We start from the raw sequence: 24605 nt of genomic DNA on the forward strand, positions 1-24605 counted from the left end.
GTTTAATTGTTTTAACATTACCTTTAAAATGTCTGGGATCACCATGATTCTTTTATATTGAGTCAAATCAGAATATTAGAATGATTTCTTAAGGATCATGTAACAGTGAGGACTGGAGTAATTGTCACTGAAAATAATGCATTGCTATCACAGGAAAAACAAAATATTTAACTTTTTACAATATATTAAAATAGAAAATAGTTATTTTAAATTGTAAAAAATATTTCACAATTTACTGTTTTGACTGTATTTTTATAAATTACAAAGCCAAGTCTGTCTGCAGAGCAACTCTAGTTTGTTGTCTTTGACATCCTTAAATACTGTTTTCCATATAATGCAATCAAGGTAGAGTCAATGCATTTCTTCAAGAGTGATTTTTCACATAGGCAAATTAAGCCACTACAGTCTCTAAATACACAGTGCTAGAAGTTTGAAAAACATAGCTTTTGAATTTATGGAAAATATGTTTATCACATTTTTAAATTACTTTGGCAAAGCTGACACATCAGCTTGCTTGTATACAGCTTCAATAATATTGGAAGCAGCCACATTAACCCTGTAGTATCTGGAAAAAGTGTTTGTTGATGATCATGTAGTTGCTGCACAGATGTCACTTAGAGGGACACCTTTTAGTGCAGCCCAAGACGTTGAGATGGCTCTTGTCGAATGGCATCTCACCCCCAATGGCAATGGATATTTATTGGATTCGTAAGCATGGGTGATAACCCAACACTATCTCACGACCAATTCGTACGAATTCGTACAAATGATAAAAAGATGGCTAATTCGTACGAATTTGTACGACCTCACTCGTACGAATTTGTACGATTTGTCTAAACCCACGTGATGGGTAGGTTTAGGGGCGGGGTCAGGGGTAGGTCATTCGTATGAATTCATACGAATTGGGGAATTCGTAAAATATGTAAGATTTTGCAAAAATCGTACTAATTCGTACGAGTGAGGTCGTATGAATTCGTACGAATTAGCCACCTCGTAGAATTTGTACGTTTTCCCGTGAGATCGGGTTGGATAACCTCAACTACCCAGTGTGGCAATCTCTGCTTTGAGAGGGTCTGACCTCTTTTTGGCCCCCCATAACCGAGAAAATGTTGGTCTGATTGCTGAAAAACTTCTGTGGCCCTCAGCACAAAAGTCTGCTTCCACAAAAGTCTGCTTCCACTTCCCTTCTGTGTATTCAATGTCGGAGGATTAAACACTGCCAGCTCAATAGCCCTGTTTCTGAAAAGGGCAGAAAGCCTCGAGGGTAGAAATGCTGAGTTCGGCCATAACAACTGAGTCATCCACATTCCACCGTATATAGGATGTGTTAACTGATAATGTGTGGAGTTCACTCACACGCTTAGTAGAAGTAATGGGCAAGAGAAACACTGTCTTCAGTGAGATCCACTTCAGGTCACTCTGCTCCAAAGGTTCGAACAGAGGAAATGTAAGAGATTTTAAGACTAGGCTCAGGCCCCATGAGGGCACCCGAGTGGGCGCAGGGGGGCGCAGTCGTTGAGCACCGGTAAGAAACTGAGTAACCAAGGCATGAGACCTTAATGTCTGACCATCTAATCCAGAGTTCTCAAACCGGTTCCACGGAGGGCCTAGTGTATGCAGGTTTTTGGTCTTTCCCTTCAATTAGTGCCCAATTAAGACCTAGACTACCAGGTGAGGGGAGATCTTAACCAATTAGTGACCTATTCAATCAGTTTTGTTCAAGGTAAAAGAGAAAACCTGCATACACTAGGCCCTCCGTGGAACCGTTTTGAGACCACTGATCTAATCGTACAAGAATAGATGCACACTTCATATACATATACAGTATGTAGACACAGATACATGCATTTTCTGAGAAAAATTATAAGTTCAAAGGGTATTATAATTTATGGCCTTTGTCCAGGATGAACCTTCCAGTACTGTTTTCATCAGGTTTCTCTGGCGCTAAAGGAGATAAAGGTGTGAAGGAAAAGAAGAGGGACCAAGCAGACCATAGATTCACAGGGCCAAAACGTGATCGGGAAGCTAATGGGACAACAGTCTCACTCTGCAGCACAGGTGGAACTTGTGGAGAAAAGGTGCAATTTTGTTTTAGATTATTATTTTTTACTTTTTTAAATCAAATGTATTAAATTATGTTTTATTAAAGTTCGGGAGGAACCTGTTCAAATTATCTACCCAATCAGCACGAGAGGAGGTCTATGTTCCTCTGCAGTTTTTTTTTTTTTTTGCATTTGGCCCATGCCCAAAAGCCATCATGTCCGAAATCGAGCTCTTCCTGTCTAACGATGAGTCCTTCATCTTTGTGAAAACTCCACCACAGTCCACTGGGCCAAGGAGTGATCTTCCTCCACCCAGCCCCGGCCATCATCTTGTCACCTTGTCATTTTCCAAGCAATTTTCCTCTTACACCTGAAGTCTTTTCTACTGATTTCATGCCTAAGTGGTATACTTAAACTTATAATTATTTAGAATAAGTAACAAATCCTGGTGAATGTATGATGATCTGTCTTAGCTTCTTGGCTCCTATTCTGTGGCACACGGTAAATGATAGAGCCGTCAATCTAGTGATTAATCCAATTCAAGCGCTTTAACCATAAAACACTACATCATCATTGTGCCGAGTGTAATAGAAACAAAGTCCCTCGTGACCAGGATGACTCAAGGTCCTCCTCTACTTAACCTGTGACTTCCTGCAGACTGTCCCTAAGGAATCTTCTCGCCCTGACTCAGAGACAGAAAGCTCTGATGGTTATCCAGAACTCATAGAACCGCAGTTACATAGATACAGTAACTCTCTATTCTATTTCGTTCTTCCTGACCGCCAGTGGCAGTGGTTCACACTGGATGACTTATAACAACAAGGTTACAATAGTCGGGGAGCCAAAGTCTCAAAAGCTCAATAAAATGGGTTGAACCTGACATGGTCTGCCATACTTTTTATTTGTGTTTTTTCTGTTAACTTTGACCCTAAGAACCGATAATTGGAGGGTCTGCTCTGCCGGAAATATCGCGAAAAAAAAATTGTGGCCATTTTAGTGTATGCACCCTTTATTTTTACCAGAAAAATGTGAAAAATGTTTTTTTTTTCCTCAAATCCTCAGTGGGTTTGGTAGGCTGTCAATAAATGCATTCCAGATACACAGAACACATGTGCTGACAACATCCACTGAAAAAATAACTCTTAAAACACATTTCTACATGATTTTGCATCAATTTAATGCAAAAAATTAGGCGTTTTCTCACTTTTTCCAATATTTTCATCTTTACTTCATTGGCAATCAACTATTCTCCCAAGTTATGACATCAGTCAATATGTCATTCTTTTTCACCAAACAGTATACTCATTCCACAGAAAAAATCATAAAAATCCAACCAAAATCAATGGATCTGTGATGATTTCACTAATAGTTGATCAGCAGGCTCAGAACCTCAATAGAATTGTAGGCTGCTCTCAAAATTCCGAAAGACATAAAGGCCTAGTCCATGAGCCAGGGGGGTTGATCGGTATCATCGGGGGGAAAAATGCTATCATTGTTTTTTGGCAAGGTATACACCCCTAGTATTAGAAAAATCACGATAGCAGTGCAGGGGTGGTAGCAAAATCACTTTTTTTCAGCTCATGAAGTTACTAACCCCCTAAGATAAATTCCGTTTTTGAAATCTGGTGTATATCTGGTTTAGGCTCATGCTAGGGATATGTCAATATTCTATAATATGGTGCTTGGTATCGCTGGAAAGGGGACCTTTTAGGCTTTCATTTAAGCCCAGTACTGAATCTGTCTGACAAACACAGAGGTCACATGACTTATTTAAACCAGAAATAACACACATTTTTTCACAATTTCCGCCTAAACTGTATGCTTTCTTTTATCCCTGTGGCATGAAAGAACACCACGGACACAAAACTCAACAACTTCAATATGATGACTCAGAAAATGTATAATATAGGCCTACTTCATAAAATGAACATGAAGACATGCACTTTTATTTTTATTTTTATTTAAAAAAAAAAGACATGCACTTTTTTGATGGATAGATGTACTTTTATGATGGATAGATGCTCTTTTACAATGGATAGATGCACTTTTATGATGAAGAGATGCACTTTTATAATGGATAGATGCTCTTTTATAATGGAGAGATAGACTTTTATAATGGATAGATGCACTTTTGTAATGGATAGATGGACTTTTTTGATGGATAGATGCACTTTTATAATGGAGAGATAGACTTGTATAATGGATAGATGCACTTTTATGATGAAGAAATGCACTTTTATGATGAAGAGATGCACTTTTATGATGGATAGATGTATTTTTTTGATGGATAGATGCTCTTTTATGATGAAGAGATGCACTTTTATGATGGACAGATGCTCTTTTATAATGGATAGATGCACTTTTATAATGGATAGATGCTCTTTTATAATGGAGAGATAGACTTTTATAAAAAGATAGATGCACTTTTATAATGGATAGATGGACTTTTTTGATGGATAGATGCACTTTTATAATGGATAGATGCAATTTTATGATGAAGAGATGCACTTTTATAATGGATAGATGCTCTTTTATAATGGAGAGATAGACTTTTATAATGGATATATGCACTTTTATAATGGATAGATGGACTTTTTTGATGGATAGATGCACTTTTATAATGGAGAGATAGACTTTTATAATGGATAGATGCACTTTTATGATGAAGAGATGCACTTTTATGATGAAGAGATGTACTTTTATGATGGACAGATGCTCTTTTATAATAGATAGATGCACTTTTATAATGGATAGATGCTCTTTTATAATGGAGAAGATAGACTTTTATAATGGATAGATGCACTTTTATAATGGATAGATGGACTTTTTTGATGGATTGATGCACTTTTATAATGGATAGATGCACTTTTATAATGGAGAGATAGACTTTTATAATGGATAGATGCACTTTTATAATGGATAGATGCACTTTTATAATGGAGAAGATAGACTTTTATAATGGATAGATGCACTTGTATAATGGATAGATGGACTTTTTTGATGGATTGATGCACTTTTATGATGAAGAGATGTACTTTTATGATGGACAGATGCTCTTTTATAATAGATAGATGCACTTTTATAATGGATAGATGCTCTTTTATAATGGAGAAGATAGACTTTTATAATGGATAGATGCACTTTTATAATGGATAGATGGACTTTTTTGATGGATTGATGCACTTTTATAATGGATAGATGCACTTTTATAATGGAGAGAGACTTTTATAATGGATAGATGCACTTTTATAATGGATAGATGGACTTTTATAATGGAGAAGATAGACTTTTATCCATTAGCTATCCATTATAAAAGTGCATCTATCCATTATAAAAGTGCATCTATCCATTATAAAAGTCCATCTATCCATTATAAAAGTGCATATATCCATACTTTTATGATGGAGAGATGGACTTTTATAATGGATAGACACACTTTTATATATGCATTATCTATCCATTATAAAAGTGCATCTATCCATTATAAAAGTCCATCTCTCCATTATAAAAGTGCATCTATCCATTATAAAAGTGCATCTATCCATCATAAAAGTGCATCTATCCATTATAAAAGTGCATCTATCTATTATAAAAGTGCATCTATCCATCATAAAAGTGCATCTACACATTAAAAAAGTGCATCTATCCATTATAAAAGTCCATCTCTCCATCATAAAAGTGCATCTATCCTTTATAAAAGTGCATATTCCATTATAAAAGTGCATCTATCCATTATAAAAGTCCATCTCTCCATCATAAAAGTCCATCTATCCATTATAAAAGTACATCTATCTATTAAAAGTGCCTTGAGTATTGAAGTTATTGAGTTTTGTGTCCGTGGTGTTCTTTCATGCCACAGGGATAAAAGAAAGCATGTTTAGGTGGAAATTGTGAAAAAATTAGTTATTTCTGGTTTAAAGAAGTCATGTGACCTCTGTGTTTGTCAGACAGATTCAGTACTGGGCTTAAATGAAAGCCTAAAAGGTCCCCTTTCCAGCGATACCAAGCACCATATTATAGAATATTGACATATCCCTAGCATGAGCCTAAACCAGATATACACCAGATTTCAAAAACGGAATTTATCTTAGGGGGTTAGTAACTTCATGAGCTGAAAAAAAGTGATTTTGCTACCACCCCTGCACTGCTATCGTGATTTTTCTAATACTAGGGGTGTATACCTTGCCAAAAAACAATGATAGCATTTTTCCCCCCGATGATACCGATCAACCCCCTGGCTCATGGACTAGGCCTATATGTCTTTCGGAATTTTGAGAGCAGCCTACAATTCTATTGAGGTTCTGAGCCTGCTGATCAACTATTAGTGAAATCATCACAGATCCATTGATTTTGGTTGGATTTTTATGATTTTTTCTGTGGAATGAGTATACTGTTTGGTGAAAAGAATGACATATTGACTGATGTCATAACTTGGGAGAATAGTTGATTGCCAATGAAGTAAAGATGAAAATATTGGAAAATAGAGAGAAAACGCCTAATTTTTTGCATTAAATTGATGCAAAATCATGTAGAAATGTGTTTTAAGAGTTATTTTTTCAGTGCATGTTGTCAGCACATGTGTTCTGTGTATCTGGAATGCATTTATTGACAGCCTACCAAACCCACTGAGAAAAAAAAAACATTTTTCACATTTTTCTGGTAAAAAATAAAGGGTGCGTACACTAAAATGGCCACAATTTTTTTTCGTGATATTTCCGGCAGAGCAGACCCTCCAATTATTGGCTCTTAGGGTCAAAGTTAACAGAAAAAAACACAAATAAAAAGTATGGCAGACCATGTCAGGTTCAACCCATTTTTGAGACTTTGGCTCCCCGACTACAAGGAGGTTCCACTTACCCTTAAGAGGAGGTTAACTGTCCTGACCGGACAGCTGTTTCAATAGTATTAAAAGCAGCCACATTAAAAGTCTGCTTCCGTTTCCCTCCTGTGTATTCAACATTAGATTAAACTCTGCCAGCTCAATAGCCTGGTTTCTAAAAAGGGCAGACAGCCTCTAGGGGAGAAGCCATAACTTCACTACCGAGCCATCCACATTCCAGCTTATACATGATGTGTTAACTGATAACACGTGGAGTTTACTTACACACTTAGTCAAAATAATGGCCAAGAGAAACGCTGTCTTCAGTGAGATCTACTTCAGGTCACTCTGCTCCAGAGGTTCGAACGGAGGCAATGTAAGAGATTTTAAGACTAGGCTCAGATCCCATGAGGGCACCCGAGTGGACTGAGTGGGGTGCAGTCGTTGAGCAGCTCAAAGAAACTGAGTAACGTAAGCATGAGACCCCAATGGCTGACCATCTATTTGTACATGATGTACTGAAATGGCAGCCACATAGACTCGTAGGGCCCTATCTTGCTCCCAGCGCAATTGACTTTGTACACCAACGCATGTATCATTTTGCACCCGACACACAGCGGACTTTTCCCTCGACAGACGCACGTTGGTAAATTAGGGAATGAACTTGCGCTCCCAGGGGCGGTTCAGCGAAAAGAGGAGGTGTGTTCCGGCGCAAAAATTCCCTGGTGCTATTTTGCAGCTCCAGAAAACAATTCCACCACAGACCAGGAAAAACCTAGTCTAAAGCCAGTGGCGCGTTATTCAGATGCTATTTTAAGGGCGCATGCTTGGCCATAATGCGTGTGCACAACGCGCATACACTTTGCTTCTCTCATCTACACACAGACGCAGTAGTTGCCATTTTTGCAAACCATACATAATTACAAGGGAAAATATTCCACATGAGGGAAATCATTGTGGTGTTCATGAAGATGTGAAAAAATAGGCATAAACCTAGCTTACACATTTACCAAAATGATTATACGCCTGTTTAACCGAAGCTAATTTGGGTGGGTTTCTCCCATTCCCATACAATGTCACTTTTCTGTCTTTTACGGCCCTGACCAGAACGTCGGTCTCCTCAGCTGTGAACCGCTCCTGGTGTGCGCCTGGCAAATCCGCCTCTATAATAGCAATCTGCCATGGAACAAATGCGCATGCTCTTAAAGGGAATGTGAGATGATGCTCTGATTGGTTTATTTCACGTTACGCCCAAACCACACCTATGAGTAATGTAGCTACTTCAGACCAACCCCTTTTAGATTTGCATTGGGCGCAAGAGTCATTTATCCCGCCTGTATAATAGCAACAGTGCCCGAGATCTGCCCACAAAGTTACTTGCGTTTCGCGTTTGATACTTGCGTTTCAGATCGTTAAAATAGGGTCCTTAAAGTAGAAGCCTCCCTATTATTTAGTGACTGCAGAAAATGTAAAACCAGGGGATCAGTGCTCTAGGGGGCACTACTTGCTCCCTGCACCAATCAGAGAAGAGCTTCCATTGATAGGCATAAGCACTCCTGGTGGAAGGTGCTCTAGAGTTTAATATAGTGTTCTACACCTCTTGATCACAGACTTTAAAAAGTGGTTCCGGCCCTTCAGAGGCCAAACACAGAGCTGCATGCGGTCTGGATTTGTGTACCAAATATGACCCTCCAACTGGTGGAGGAGATCCGTTCTCCTGGGAAGGCTCCAGGGATACCCCTCTAGTAGCTTGTACAGCTCTAGAAACCATGGTCTCCATGGTCAGTTCGGCGCTACTAGCAGCAGCCTGTGTTGTCCCTGAAGGACCCTTTGAACAGTTGTCAAGATCAGCGGTATTGGGGAAAAGGCATAGAGTAACCGATCTGGCCAGACTAGGGCTAGCTAGAGCATCCTGCCACAGCAGACGGGATTCTTCTGCTAGTGAGAACCAGAGACGGCAGTGGGTCAATGTTGCAGATGCGAAGAGGGCCACCTCCTCCCTGCCAAACTGCTGCCATATCATCTCTACCACCTCTGGTTTGAGCCTTCACACCCTATATGGAGGTCTGTAGCGCGAAAATAAATCTGCAACCATGTATGACACCCCTTGGATGTGCATGTCAGCAGTTCCTGTGATACCTAAAGGGATTGGCTGGACCTCATACCCCCTTGATGGTTGATGTGATAAACCACTGATGTGTCGTCTGACCTGAAGAGAATATGCCTGCCCTTCTAAAATGGTGCAAAGTGCTTTAGAGCCAGCAGTACTGCTCGAAATTCTAGGGTAATTATACTCTCGCCCTTTTTTGGGGGGAATCCCATTGTCCTCTGACTGCTCTGTGTTGCCAGACTCCTCCCAAGCCGGTTTGAGACACGTCGATTTGGACTATCTCCATTCGAGAGGGAATCACACCCAGAACAACCCCCTTGGTCAGATATGACCTCTTCCTCCATGACTTCAAGGCGAGAAGGCCTCGCTCTATAACCTTGATCAACCAGTTCTTGTGCCAACTGGGATTCAGGTGGAGACTGTTCACCCATCTCCGAAAGGGACGCAGCAAAAAGGAGGCCCAATGGTATCACAGTAGCAGCTGCCGCCAATATACCCATGAGCCCGAGGATGCACCTGAATGGAAGTCTGGCCTACCTGGGCGTGTTGAAAACTGAGAGCGTGGTTGTTCATGTCCCATAGAGGGCTGGGAGTAATGTAAGTGAGATGGTGGGACTCTCCTCAGGTCAGCAAACTGCTGCCTGGTCTGATTCACCTGGACCCTGCGCTCCAGTGTCTGCTGCGCAGCTGGCCCAAAGAGCTGCCCTGGAACTACTAGAAGGTCCCTTAGTGTTCTCCTAGAGGCCTCAGACAGAAGTGATTGTGCAAGCCAGACTTGGTGGCATGTTTGCGTTAACTTTGACACAAGCTTGCCCAGCTCTCTTGTCATGAATGCCAGTGCCTGAAGCGAGGCATCACTTAAGTTGTGGGTTAAAGGATCACTGCTTGCTGACTCAAAAGACTGAGACAGGGCCAACATGAAAAGGGAGAGAGAATTGCCAATGCAAACTATTATGTCTGTGTTATATATCTGAGCCAAGCCATAAGTGTCTGCATCCTGCGCAGCAGCCACTGCTCTAATTGCACTAATGGGGTGCGTAAGAAATCTAGGGTTAGCTCAGCATCTTTGCAACTCTTTCGATGGTGGAATGGTAAAAGAAAAGGGTTTCACCAAACCTCTGAAAAAAGCACTAGAAAAGGTCGCCACTGTAGGGGCTGTGTCAAGACCTAGGCAAGCCAATGCAGCCTGAAGAGCTTGCTTCACCACCTCTTGCTCTGACTGTGGACCTTCTGCAGATCCGTGACCTGGGAGGAATCATGGGAGAAACAGGACTGAAGATCAGACAACATCCACTTCTTCATCATCATAGAACTGGCTGTGAGAAGTCGCAATTGACAGGACTTCCTCCTCCAAAATGAGCGACTCCATAGTGTGGGCTTCAACTTAAGATACTAGTTTCTCGCCCTGGCTGCAAATTCATAAGCACAGACTTAATCTGAGCAAACTTAGCAGTCAACACATCCAGCTTCTATCCATCATAAACAAACTCCACACAGCTTAGGGGGGTTAATAAAGGCCTTCTGAAGCAAAGCGATGTATTTGTGTAAGAAAAATATCCATATTTAAAACTTTATATAGTCAAATAACTAGCTTCTGGTCAAACGAACATTCAGATTGCACATAAGTCTAAAGCACAACTTGTGTAAGTAACGTGATGTACTACTGATATTTATGCTATATACGCCATGAAGCACAATGCTACTTCCAACGTCACAAGTTGCGTACGTTGCGCTTTGGGCTGGTATTCTCACCGTTTACTGAAGTGCTGGTCGAGCTCTTCTAACTGAATGCAGTGAGTGTCTCTGTTTGACTGCAGGCAGGGCTTACCCATCCAGTGCTATGAGCATTCTGTCAAAGTTCCCATTGGATGCTGTGAGAGCCCTCACAGTCGAACAGCCAGACCCAATTTCACGAGACCCCCCTTTCCATTAAACACATTTTATTGGACTGTCTCACTTTTATTGCAAGTAGACAACATTTTTATGAAGTAAGCTCACTTAAGGACTTGTTTAGGGAGATTTTACCAGAAAAGGTTTTTAAATTTGTATCATATGTTAATGTAAAACATCTTGTATAATATTTCCTGCTGTTTTGTTTGGTTTTTATTTTTATACGATTTATGCAGCTCTTGTATTTTTGAAACTCAGTTCCCTTTCGAAAGGGAACTCTACACTACGTCAGAATGACGCTATGGGGAACGCCTCAGGCGTGACAGGTGTCTGAAATAAATATCAACTCACGTCAATTATGTTGACCGGCGACAGCCCGTGAATCATCAGCTTGATTGATTAACGCGCAACCTGGATGTATAAAGGGAAGCCTTGCATACATGACAACATCTTTTCGTCTTCAGGGACTGTTTGTCTGTATTGAGAATATCGCTGAAGCGCGCGGGAGGCTCTCGAGAGAGCCTCTTGTGCAAACTGTGAGCGTTTTTTATTTAAAAATGCTCCGCTTTCGCGGATCCTTTTCTCGAGGGAGGAGGGTTCAGCATCTGAGCTGTGGTGCGTGCGATCTGTGAAACAATACTGTTTGGGTACGAGGCGTTCACAGTCAGTTCCTAAGGGTGCTGGCAGTGTTCATTAAGAAATATCTCGGCGCGCGTGAGAAAGAAAAAATCCGTGCGCTGTCGGATGTTTCAACCTCGCACCTGTTGACTTTCTTCTCGAGGGATGAAAGCCAAATATTTTTTAACGGCTCTTTTCTCGCGCTTGCCGAGGCAGTGTGTAGATTACGAGAACGTATAAATGTTAAAACAGTATTCTCTGGTGAGTATGGCTGCATTTAATTCTATGAATTAAAATGATGGAATATTATCTGACTTTTAAGAAGTTAGATATTTAGTAATTCAGCCTATCATCCAGATCGCGTTATCCAGTGTTTTTGGCTGCATTTTAATTGAAAAATGAGCAGTGAACAAAAAGAGCAGGTGTAATTCTGGTCTTTTTGTAAAATGTGAAATTAACATATTTCTGTTTCTTTTCAGACCACATCTCCTGTTTTAGAGTCTGGGGCAAAATGTTATGGGAGTAAATCTAAAGATTTTTTCGATGGTCAGGTAGTAGGTCTTAACAGGCCTCCTTGACCAGACAGTCCCCATTTTGCAACCGGACAGTGCTTGGGCCTCCCTGAGGTGAGCTCCCAGGAATTGACTGTCAAGGAGTAATGTGGTTATCAGGTTATAGGCCTCACTAGGCCTTCCTGAATATGAGCTTCCACATACTATGGTTAAATGAGCTCCCACATATTATGGTTATCAGGTCATAGGCCTCACTAGGCCTTCCTGAATATGAGCTCCCACATACTGTGGTTATCAAGTTATAGGCCGCTCCAGGCCTTCTTGAATATAGCTCCCATATAATGTGGTTATCAGGTCATAGGCCTCACTAGGCCTTCCTGAAAATGAGCTCCCACATACTGTGGTTGAATATGAGCTCCCACATTCTGTGGTTATCAAGTTATAGGCCTCACCAGGCCTTCTTGAATTTAGCTCCCATATAATGTGGTTATCAGGTCATAGGCCTCACTAGGCCTTCCTGAAAATGAGCTCCCACATACTGTGGTTGAATATGAGCTCCCACATTCTGTGGTTATCAAGTTATAGGCCTCACCAGGCCTTCTTGAATATGAGCTCCCACATACTGTGATATGAGCTCCCACATTCTGTGGTTATCAAGTTATAGGCTTCACCAAGCCTTCTTGAATATGAGCTCCCACATACTGTGGTTATCAGGTCATAGGCCTCACCAGGCCTTCCTGAGTATGAGCTCCCACATACTGTGGTTGAATATGAGCTCCCACATACTGTGGTTATCAGGTCAGAGGCCTCACCAGGCCTTCCTGAATATGAGCTCCCACATTCTGTGGTTATCAGGTCAGAGGCCTCACCAGGCCTTCTTGAAAATGAGCTCCCACATACTGTAGTTGCCAGGTTATAGGCCTCACCAGGCCTTCCTGGTTATGAGCTTCCACATGTCAGGTTACAGGCCTCACCGGCCTTCCTGAATGTGAGCTCCCACATACTGTGGTAATCAGGTTACAGGCCTCATCAGGCCTTCCTGGTTATGAGCTCCCACATACTGTGGTCGCCAGGTTACAGGCCTCATCCGGCCTTCCTGGTTATGAGCTCCCACATACTGGGATATCAGGTTACAGGCCTTACAAGGCCTTCCTGAATATGAGCTCCCATACACGGTGGTCGCCACGTTACAGGCCTCGCCAGGCCTTCCTGGTTATGAGCTCCCACATACTGTGGCGCCAGGTTACAGGCCTCACCGGCCTTCCTGGTGATGGGCTTCTACATGTCAGGTTGCAGGCCTCACCCGGCCTTCCTGAATGTGAGCTCCCACATACTGTGGTCATCAGGTTACAGGCCTCATCCGGCCTTCCTGGTTATGAGCTCCCACATACTGTAGTCGCCAGGTTATAGGCCTCACCAGGCCTTCTTGGTTAGGAGTTTTCACATGTCAGGTTTCGGGCCTCGCCGGCCTTCCTGAATGTGAGCTCCCTCATACTGTGGTTGTACATGAGCTCCCACATACTGTAGTCGCCAGGTTATAGGCCTCACCAGGCCTTCTTGGTTAGGAGTTTTCACATGTCAGGTTTCGGGCCTCTCCGGCCTTCCTGAATGTGAGCTCCTACATACTGTGAGCTTCCACTTACTGTGGTTATCAAGTTATAGGCCTTACCAGGCCTTCTTGATTATGAGCTCCCACATACTGTGGTTGAATATGAGCTCCCAAATTCTGTGGTTATCAAGTTTTAGGCCTCACCAGGCCTTCTTGAATATGAGCTCCCACATACTGTGGTTATCAGGTCATAGGCCTCACTAGGCCTTCCTGAGTATAGCTCTCACATACTGTGGTTGAATATGAGCTCCCACATTCTGTGGTTATGAAGTTTTAGGCCTCACCAGGCCTTCTTGAATATGAGCCCCCACATTCTGTGGTTATCAGGTCAGAGGCCTCACCAGGCCTTCCTGAATGAGAGCTTCCACATATTTTGGTTGAATATGAGCTCCCACTTACTGTGGGTATCAAGTTATAGGCCTCACCAGGCCTTCTTGAATATGAGCTCCCACATACTGTGGTTATCAGGTCATAGGCCTCACTAGGCCTTCCTGAGTATAGCTCTCACATACTGTGGTTGAATATGAGCTCCCACATTCTGTGGTTATCAAGTTTTAGGCCTCACCAGGCCTTCTTGAATATGAGCCTCCACATTCTATGGTTATCAGGTCAGAGGCCTCACCAGGCCTTCCTGAATGAGAGCTTCCACATATTTTGGTTGAATATGAGCTCCCACATGCTGTGGTTGTCAGGTCACAGGCCTCACTAGGCCTTCCTGAGTATGAGCTCCCACATACTGTGGTTGAATATGAGCTCCCACATACTGTAGTTGCCAGGTTATAGGCCTCACCAGGCCTTCCTGGTTACGAGCCTCCACATGTCAGGTTACAGGCCTCACCGGCCTTCCTGAATGTGAGCTCCTACATACTGTGGTCATCAGGTTACAGGCCTCATCTGGCCTTCCTGGTTATGAGCTCCCACATTCTGTGGTTATCAGGTCAGAGGCCTCACCAGGCCTTCCTGAGTATGAGCTCCCACATACTGTGGTTGTATATGAGCTCCCACATACTGTAATCGCCAGGTTATAGGCCTCACCAGGCCTTCTTGGTTAGGAGCCTTCACATGTCCGGTTACAGGCCTCGCCGGCCTTCCTGAATGTGAGCTCCTACATGCTGTGAGCTTCCACTTACTGTGATTATCAAGTTATAGGCCTCACCAGGCCTTCTTGAATTTGAGCTCCCACGTGCGGTGGTCGTTAGGTCACAGGCCTCACCGGCCTTCCTGAGTTTTAACCTTCCACAATTAGTGGTCACCAGGCTTTAGGCCTCTGCGGCCTTCCTGGTTATGAGTTCTTTCATGTCAGGTGGCAGGCCTCACCAGGCCTTACTGAATGAGAACTCCCACGTATTGTGTCTATCAGGTTGCAGGCTTCTTCTGGCTTTCCTGATTATAGGTTCCCACGTACGGTGGTTCCCTGGTTACAGGCCTCACCAGGCCTTCCTGGGTTTGAGCTTTTACATGTCAGGTTACAGGCCTCATCCGGCCTTCCCGAATGTGGGCTCACACATACTGTGTGATGAAGTACGAGCAAACCTTTACTTCATTCCTTTTTGGTACATACGTTCCGTACCTTTTTTAAACCATGCTTATGGTAAGTCACACGACTTATGTCTTGTGTATTTTCTAAATCCATTTTCTATGGTAAGGGTCATGTGCGTATCGCTTCTGTCCCTTCCTATGTGGCTCAGACCCTGGTCTTACTTCCTGTCGTCACTTTATTACGACAGATGTTTTTCTCTAGCTAACTTCCACATTCTGATGAGCTCCCACACACTGTGGTCACCGTGTTACAGGCCTCACCGGCCTTCCCGAGTATGAGCTCCCACATGCTGTGGTCGCCAGGTTAGAGGCCTCATCAGGCCTTCTTGGGTTCAGAATGGCTAAGTACATGCACTTTCTTTCATGTACTTTCTATTTCCATTTTTTATGGTAAGGGTTGTGCGCTGTACGCTTTTTCCCTTTCTGAAAGTGAGCTCCCACATCCTGTGGTCGCCAGGTTAGAGGCCTCACCGGCCTTCCTGATATGAGCTCCCACATGATGTGGTCGCCAGGTTAGAGGCCTCACCGGCCTTCCTGATAGGAGCTCCCACATGCTGTGGTCACCAGGTTAGAGGCCTCACCGGCCTTCCTGATATGAGCTCCCACATGTTGTGGTTGCCAGGTCAGAGGCCTCACCGGCCTTCCTGAAGGTAAGCTCCCACATATTGTGGTTGAATACAAGCTCCCCCATGTTGTGGTCGCCAGGTTAGAGGTCCTACCAGGCCTTCCTGGAGGTAGCTCCCTTTAGGCCCTCACAGGCCTCCTCAGTGTTTTGAAACACAAACACTGGGTAGATCCATGGATCGAGTAGAGAGACTCCCCTCGCTGGCAAGGGTTGTAAAGCACTATGCTGAGTCATACTCTCCAGGATGTCCCGTCTCTGAGATCCGGGCTGAGTGGTTCACTGCCTGTTTTGCAGTCCCTCGGGTTGGATGCCTTCTTTAGGCAAGTGTCCAGAGGCTCTGTCTTCAGACAGACAGGAAGTGGCCAGACTCTAGTGTCTTATGTAGTGACACCAGGTCAGGCCTGCCTGGTGGTATTTCAGGTGGCACGCTCCCCTGAATAGTGACTGGCTGGGAGTCCCTTGGGCCCCCTAGCCACACTCCCTAGAAGGGACCCCTTCTTTTGGAAGCTGTGGTCCTAAGCCTTTGAGCTGGCCCAGATATACCCCCCATTAACTATGTTCTGGCGGTTTCTTGGTTCATTAGCTTGGGTGATGACCGGTAGGGAGTGCTGTCACTGACAGCCCGATGTGACCTAAGGGTGAGTGGTTCCAGTGTTTTCTGAATTACTGGTTCAGACAGTTGTCACTGCCTTTGGGCATGCACTCCCCTCAGCATGGTGGCGTTGGTATATCGTTCCCCATAGCGTCATTCTGACGTAGTGTAGAGTTCCCTTTCGAAAGGGAACGTCTCAGGTTACGACTGTAACCTATGTTCCCTGAGAACAGGGAACGAGACACTACGTCTTCCTGCCATGCCTCGGGGCCTGCCTGCAACAGTCCCTTCAGACGATAGGATGTTGTCATGTATGCAAGGCTTCCCTTTATACATCCAGGTTGCGCGTTAATCAATCAAGCTGATGATTCACGGGCTGTCGCCGGTCAACATAATTGACGTGAGTTGATATTTATTTCAGACACCTGTCACGCCTGAGGCGTTCCCCATAGCGTCATTCTGACGTAGTGTCTCGTTCCCTGTTCTCAGGGAACATAGGTTACAGTCGTAACCTGAGACGTTTTTGCCATGAAGATGGCCTCAGATGCTGACATAGCATTAAAAAGCTATATTACTACTACTATTACTGTCAGATTCCAGCTAGGCTGATGAACACAACACTGATGCCCATCTCTCTGTATAGAGTAGTGTTGGGTCTGGACATAAAAGGGTGCAGGGTCCAATGGGCCCATCAAGTCCAGAGGGCCCTGTGGGTCCTAAGGGCTCAAAGGGGGAGCCAGTGAGTAACATAAACTTCCTTTGACATCGAATTACTTTTAAAATGAATAATAGTTGACTGTCAGTGTCTGTTAAAAACACAATACAATTGATAGTTTAAGAACACAGTTTAAACATAATTGATGTTTTATAGGGTAAACCAGGAGAGAACGGCAAACTTGTGAGTTTTCTGGACAAACATTTCTGGGCTGTGTTTGAATATATACTAAGACTGTGTTTATTAATTCATCATTCTCCTTTGGTCTTACTATTCAGGGCTCTGAAGGACGTCAAGGTTTTCAAGGACTACCTGGTGCTATAGGACCTAAAGGGCAAAAGGTGGTTTGCAAAAATCAGAATTTTTTTTATTATTATACATTTTTATTAAGTTTATTAATTAATTGAGTGTGCAAACTATGTGGGTCTGTGGTGGACAGTTTAGCAAAAAGTAATGAAATTTATAATATATCTATCACATTCAGCCATTGAGGCATAATTAGTCAATCATCTTGGAGGTAAAAAAAAATAAAATAAAATAAAAACATTGTTGACCAGAATTTTGGTAAAACACTATTGAACAAATAAAAATATTATTTTTTTCACTGCAGTCTTTGTGTATGGACCAATAAAAAACATTTATTCTTTTTTGTATCTGTAGGGACAGAAAGGGGAAGGATATCAAGGCCCTAGAGGTCCACCTGGGCCGCCTGGACCTCCTGGACCTCCTGCACGCTCAATTTCAGACAGGACTGTGAGTATGAATACTGCTATTGTAGGTCTGTGTGCTTGGACTTAAAATGTGCATACAACCGAATGATCCATTGAATGCTTTGTTGGAAAAATACACTCTTACCAGAATAATTATATTAAACGTGTGTGTATTTCAGTTAAAACTGTTTGTTATCAAGCTGTTTAATTTATCAAGCTGCACTTTACTGTACGCAGTAAAATGTGACGCACTTTTTGTTCTGTGCGTTTTTACTAAGATATAAGTGCTCCGAGTCTTTTATTAAAAACCAACAGTTCACACATTTGCACAATTAATGAAAAAGCTGTCTTCTGAACAAAGAGCTGAGTTGTGTCCCAACTATGTACTTATGCACTGTGTACTTATGTACTCAACCTTGTAGTGTATGAATTTTATAGGGTTATTTTGTCATTCAACATCAGAGCTTACTAGCTCACCATCCACTACGTAATTAAAGCTGAAACATTTGAACCCATGAAGTGTTCAACATTCCACACAGTACTTACACTATTTATACTACAAAATGGCATAGAATAGTGCATACTGTAAGTAAGCATATTGTAATGCACCTCATGTCTTCAAAAATAGGGAAAACTGAGCAACCATTTATTTTGGGAGACTGTCAAAGATTGATCACCTAGTGCTCTCATTTGTCTTTCACTTAACCTACTGATTGAATTCATAGCAGAGAAACGTCTCGGTTACGTATGTAACCCTCGTTCCCTGAGTAGGGAACGGAGACGTTACGTCGGATGACGACGAATGGGGTTTCGCTTAGAAATCCTATCATCTTCGAGTATTAAAACACGAGCCAATGGCAAAGAAATGCCATGGGTCTGCGGAATTTGCATAGCGTAACTCCGCCCCACCCTGGGGGTATATAAGGAAGTCGCTGGCAACATGCAGATATGTCTTCGCTGAGGAGCCGAGACTGAACTCAGGCGTTCCAGCGGTACAGCGGAAGTGGCAGGGAGACGTAACGTCTCCGTTCCCTACTCAGGGAACGAGGGTTACATACGTAACCGAGACGTTCCCTTTCGTTGTCACTCCGTGTTACGTCGGATGACGACGAATGGGGTTCCCGTATAATCACGCCACCTCTCGACTGTCTACCAGTGCCCTGCGTAAGTCTGAGCTCCCTGTCGTGAAACTAGCACGGACGAAGGAGTCCTACTTAACACAGGAATACCAAGGTACACTGGGAAGCATATCCAGTGGAAATATGCAATCATGCCCAACCCGAAGGGGGGGACTTGGAATACACATATGACCCCGAAGGGCTGCATACGGAGTAACACTGGGGTGTCCAGCCGCAGGTGGAATATTTCAACCCCAGGGGTGGCAAGGTGGCTTGCCAAGGGAAAGACACATGCTCAAAGAGGCTTACAGTGGAAATACACATGTGGGGGTCGCCCGAAGGGAACCATGCACATGGTGGCACCTAGCCAAGCGCGAAAGCTGCCCGTGGCATAACTCTGGCGTTGACGTCATCAGTGCTGGAGGAGACTCAGGGCTTATGAGGCTCACCTGAGGAAATATCGCACGTATCCCGTCCGTGGAGAGGAATGGCGAGCAAGCGAAGACACCTGAGCAGAATCTAGTACCGGCTAGTTGAAGCGAGTACATGAGAAGAAACTGGCTCTACTCGGAGATTGTAAAATCTCGCAAATGTGTTAGGTGTCGCCCAGCCTGCAGCTCTGCAGATGTCTGTTAGCGAGGCGCCATGCGCTAGAGCCCAAGAGGATGCCACACTCCGAGTGGAGTGGGCCGTCACACCAAGGGGGCACGGTCGACCTTGCTGCTGGTAAGCCAAAGCAATGGCGTCCACTATCCAGTGAGACAACCTTTGTTTGGAGAGAGCCTTTCCCTTCAGCTTCCCACCATGACAGACAAAGAGCTGGTCTGAGGTCCTGAAACACTGCGTTCTGTCTACGTAAGCACGAAGGGCGCGTACTGGACAGAGCAGTGCCAAGGCTGGGTCTGCCTCCTCCAAGGGCAGCGCTTGCAGGTTCACTACCTGATCTCGAAAGGGTGTGGTAGGAACCTTGGGCACATATCCAAGCCGGGGTCTCAGGATCACGTGAGAGTTAGCCGGCCCGAATTCCAGGCACGCTTCGTCAACCGAAAATGCCTGCAGGTCCCCTACCCTCTTGATGGAGGCCAATGCAACCAGGAGCGCTGTCTTCATTGACAGGAACTTAAGCTCCACTGATTGCAAAGGCTCAAATGGAGCACTCTGCAGGGCAGTCAGAACCACTGAGAGGTCCCAAGAGGGTACGAGGGGAGGGCGAGGAGGATTTAGTCTCCTCGCTCCCCTCAGGAACCTGATGATCAGGTCATGCTTCCCCAGAGACTTACCTTCAACTGCATCGTGATGTGCGGCAATGGCGGCAACATACACTTTCAGGGTGGAGGGAGACAGCCTTCGCTCCAACCCTTCTTGCAGGAAGGAAAGCACGACACTGATCGGGCATTTCGTGGGTTCTTGCTGTTTGGAAGAACACCAGTTGACGAAGAGGTTCCACTTCAACGCATAGGCATGTCTCGTGGACGATGCTCTAGCGGAAGTGATGGTAGCCACCACCGCTGGTGGTAGGGTACTCAAACCTGCCTCGTCCCGTCCAGAAGCCACACGTGGAGGTTCCAAAGACCGGGATGAGGGTGCCAAAGGGTGCCCCGTCCCTGAGAAAGGAGGTCCTTCCTCAGAGGAATTGGCCAGGGAGGTGCTGTCGCAAGGAGTATGAGTTCTGAGAACCAGGTGTGGCTGGGCCAGTATGGGGCAACCAATATAACCTGCTCCTTGTCCTCCCTGATCTTGCGCAGGGTCCGCGCAAGAAGGCTCACTGGGGGAAACGCATACTTGCGTAGGCCCCTCGGCCAGCTGTGCGCCAGTGCATCCGTGCCGAGCGTGCCCTCGGTCAGGGAATAAAACAGGTCGCAATGGGACGAGTCGTGGGAGGCAAACAGGTCTACCTGTGCGTCGCCGAACTGATCCCAAATCAGCTGAACCGTCCGGGGATGGAGTCGCCATTCTCCAGCGAGAGGCTGAACTCGAGACAGCTCGTCGGCCGCCTGGTTCAGGTGTCCCGGGATATAAATGGCTCGAAGCGACCTCAGATGCTTCTGACTCCATATAAGGAGGTGGCGGGCGAGTTGCGACATACGGCGGGAGCGTAGACCACCTTGATGGTTGATGTACGCTACTGTTGCGGTATTGTCTGATCGGACTAGTACGTGCTGACCCCTGAGCAACGCATGGAAACGGTGCAGGGCGAGACGTACAGCCAGCAACTCGAGGCAATTGACATGCCAAAGGCGCTGGGGTCCTGTCCAGGAGCCCGCGGCAGCATGACCATTGCACATGGCGCCCCAGCCCGTGGTGGAGGCATCTGTTGTGACAACAACATGCCGGGAAACTCGTTCTAAGGGCACTCCGGCCCGTAGAAAGCTGAGGTTCGACCACGGGGTGAAGGTCTGACGGCAGGCCGGAGTCACTGGGACCCGGAGCTTGCCGTGTTGCCATGCCCACCTCGGGACTCGATCGCGAAGCCAAAGCTGAAGCGGTCTCATATGAAGCAATCCGAGCGGCGTTACTGCGGCTGCGGATGCCATATGCCCCAGGAGCCTCTGAAAAAGTTTCAGTGGGACCGCACTCTTGCCCTCGAACTGGCGAAGACAAGTCAGCAGTGACTGCGCGCGCTCGCTCGTAAGCTGCGCGCACATGGCGACCGAGTCGATTTCCATACCGAGAAAAGAGATCCTCTGCACTGGGCAGAGTTTGCTCTTCTCCCAGTTGACCCGAAGGCCCAGACGAGCTAGGTGCCGGAGCACAAGATCCCTGTGTTTGCAAACCTGGTCTCGAGAGTGAGCTAGGATCAGCCAGTCGTCGAGATAGTTCAGGATGCGAACCCCGTGTTCCCGGAGGGGAACAAGGGCTGCCTCGACGACCTTCGTAAAGACGCGAGGAGACAGGGCTAGCCCGAAAGGGAGAACCGCGTACTGGTATGCCCGCCCCTCGAAAGCAAACCGTAGAAACGGTCTGTGTCGAGGTAAAATGGAGACATGGAAGTAGGCGTCCTTCAGGTCGATCGCTGCAAACCAATCCTGTGGCCGCACACACTCGAAAATGCGTTTGGCCGTGAGCATCTTGAACGGCAGCCTGTGGAGGGAGCGGTTCAGGACGCGCAGGTCCAGGATCGGTCGTAACCCACCCGATTTCTTCGGAACAATGAAGTAAGGGCTGTAGAAGCCGGACCTCATTTCGGCTGGAGGGACAATCTCGATCGCACCCTTCGCCAGTAGGGTGGCGACCTCCGCTCTCATGACAGGGGCATTGCCACCGACCATAGTGAAGCGGACTCCGCTGTAGCGGGGAGGAGATCGCGCGAACTGAATCGCGTAGCCGAGCCTGATGGTTCTCGCGACCCAGCGGGACAATCTGGGAAGCTCTAGCCAGGCTTCCAGAAAGTGCACCAGCGGGGTCATACGAACCACAGACGTTCCGTCGGGGGTGCAGCGAGGCGGAATGACCGGCCCAGGCGTGGGTGGCATAGCGGCCCAGTGCGGGGGCACGGTCATTAGCCGCGTCCTGCCAGAGGAGGCCAGGGGAGGACCAGCGTCCCACGGGGGCGTGCTCTGGCAGGGGTCTGGCGACAGAGGGGGACGAGAGGAGCGTGGCCCGTGGGCGGCGCGTGCTCTCATCCGCACACTCCGTGTGCTCAGAGATGGGGTAGTGAGTTCTTTCTTTAACCATTTTAGGGTGCTGCCCGTCGTGGGACGAGCAGCGGGAATGGGAAAACCAAGGATTCTCCCCCGGCCCTCCACCGGGGGAAGGAGCGGCCCTGCAACCGGCTCCTGAACAGAACTCAACGCCATCTCTGACCAGCCCGTCTCAGGAGCGCCGCTTAGCCTGGCGTTTAGCGGGGCACGGGGCGGGAGAGGGCTGTGGCGCCTTCCTACGGCTTCCTCTCCGACGCGACCCGGAAGCAGCGGACTGCTGGGGCCGATCGGGAGGGGGGGGAACCGTAGGAGGGCGCCCTCGGCGGCGAGCGGGCTGAGGCACCTGTGCCGACGACTGCGCTGCCGGAGCAGCGGGCCGCCGGGGCAGGACGTGTTTTAAAGCCTCAGTCTGCTTCTGGGCGGTCGAGAACTGCTGGGCGAAGTCCTCGACTGCACCGCCGAACAGGCCAGCCTGGGATATGGGGGTGTCGAGGAACCGGGTCCGCTCGGCCTCCCGCATATCAGCCAGGTTTAGCCATAGGTGTCGCTCCTGGACCACCGAAGTGGCCATCACCTGACCCAGCGAGCGTGCGGTCACCTTCGTCGCTCGGAGAGCAAGGTCGGTGGCGGCACGCAACTCATCAAAGAGTGCTGGGTCAGACCTCCCCTCGTGCATGTCACGCAACATCTGGGCCTGGTAGACCTGCAGAGTCGCCATGGCATGCAGTGAGGAGGCCGCCAGCCCCGCAGCTCTGTAGGCCTTCGCCACAAGGGTGGAAGAGAACCTACAGGCCTTGGAGGGGTGCTTTGGGTCCCCGCGGGAAGAAGCACTCTGAGGACACAACTGCATCGCAACAGAGCGTTCAACCTGGGGAACCCCAGTGTACCCTTTGGCGGCCGCCTGATCAAGGGGAGGCAAGGCGGAGGCGGTCGCCGAGCGATCACGGGAAGACAATGGTGCCTTCCAGGACCTCGTGACCTCCTCATGCACATCCGGGAAAAAAGGCATTGGGGTTGGCCGCCGACGCGGATCAGCAGCCGCACCCAAAAACCAATCGTCCAGCCGCGAACGAACCGGCCCAGGTGGCGGGGACCACTCAAGACCGATCGCCGCGGCTGCCCGGGAAAGCATGGCCGTCATCTCGGGATCAGACTCGGACAATGCTGGGACACCCGAGGGTGGCAGCACAGCCGAATCCTCACTTCCCGAGGACTCCTGCCCACCTTGTGATGCAGCGATCGACATTGAGTCTTCCTCTGGAGCGCCGAATGAAACTCGCGGCAAGTCAGAGGACTGTACAGCGGTTTCCACGCGGACACTCGCGGGTTGCACGGGAACAGAGGGAAGTGTGGAGCGTGGAATAGTCGGCGCTTTGTTCCACACTGTAACCCTCAGATCACCCTGGCCGCCAGCCGAAGTACCAGCCCTCTCGGGACCAGTAGATCGGGGTGCGGATGAGGGGACTCTCACATTAAGATCATTGAGTCTCGATCTGAACCGTGCGATGGGCATGTTCCCGCAGTGGGAACATGACTCATCCACAAACGCTGCCTTGGCGTGATCGACACCCAGACACACAAGACAGCGATTGTGCCCATCAGAGTCAGATACAAATAGACCGCAACCAGAAGTGCACGGGCGAGGCATCTTTAAAAAGACGTGCCGCGTGCAATGCTCTTTTGTGAAAGGAGATTTCTCCGCAGAGTGTTGAAGCGACCAGGGAGAGAACACACAAACTCTGGCAAATCACTGCACAGATCAGCAGGGAATGTGCACTCGCTGTCACACCAACACCTGGAGAGAGGCTTGTCTCGAAGAGATAAAGAGATGAACTCAGGATTTGGCTGTGGAGTGAAGTAGATCAACTTGGCTCCGAAGCGAAAACATATCTGCATGTTGCCAGCGACTTCCTTATATACCCCCAGGGTGGGGCGGAGTTACGCTATGCAAATTCCGCAGACCCATGGCATTTCTTTGCCATTGGCTCGTGTTTTAATACTCGAAGATGATAGGATTTCTAAGCGAAACCCCATTCGTCGTCATCCGACGTAACTCGGAGTGACA

At 46.6% G+C, this 24605-nt stretch overlaps 1 protein-coding gene across 4 annotated transcripts in view; it reads left to right on the top strand.

Annotated features, from left to right (window-relative positions):
• col18a1b (collagen type XVIII alpha 1 chain b) overlaps window positions 1–24605 on the top strand; it is a 164203-nt gene that overhangs the window by 103288 nt on the left and 36310 nt on the right. For all 4 annotated transcript variants that reach the window (XM_081380997.1, XM_081380994.1, XM_081380996.1 and 1 more), the window contains exons 6-8: window positions 1933–2078; window positions 17350–17412; window positions 17732–17824. In XM_081380997.1, coding sequence (XP_081237123.1) covers window positions 1933–2078; window positions 17350–17412; window positions 17732–17824 — 302 coding nt within the window. The remainder of the gene's footprint in view (window positions 1–1932; window positions 2079–17349; window positions 17413–17731; window positions 17825–24605) is intronic.

Source organism: Scardinius erythrophthalmus (genome assembly GCF_964197995.2).
Source record: "Scardinius erythrophthalmus genome assembly, chromosome: 12".
Lineage (NCBI taxonomy): Eukaryota > Metazoa > Chordata > Actinopteri > Cypriniformes > Leuciscidae > Scardinius > Scardinius erythrophthalmus.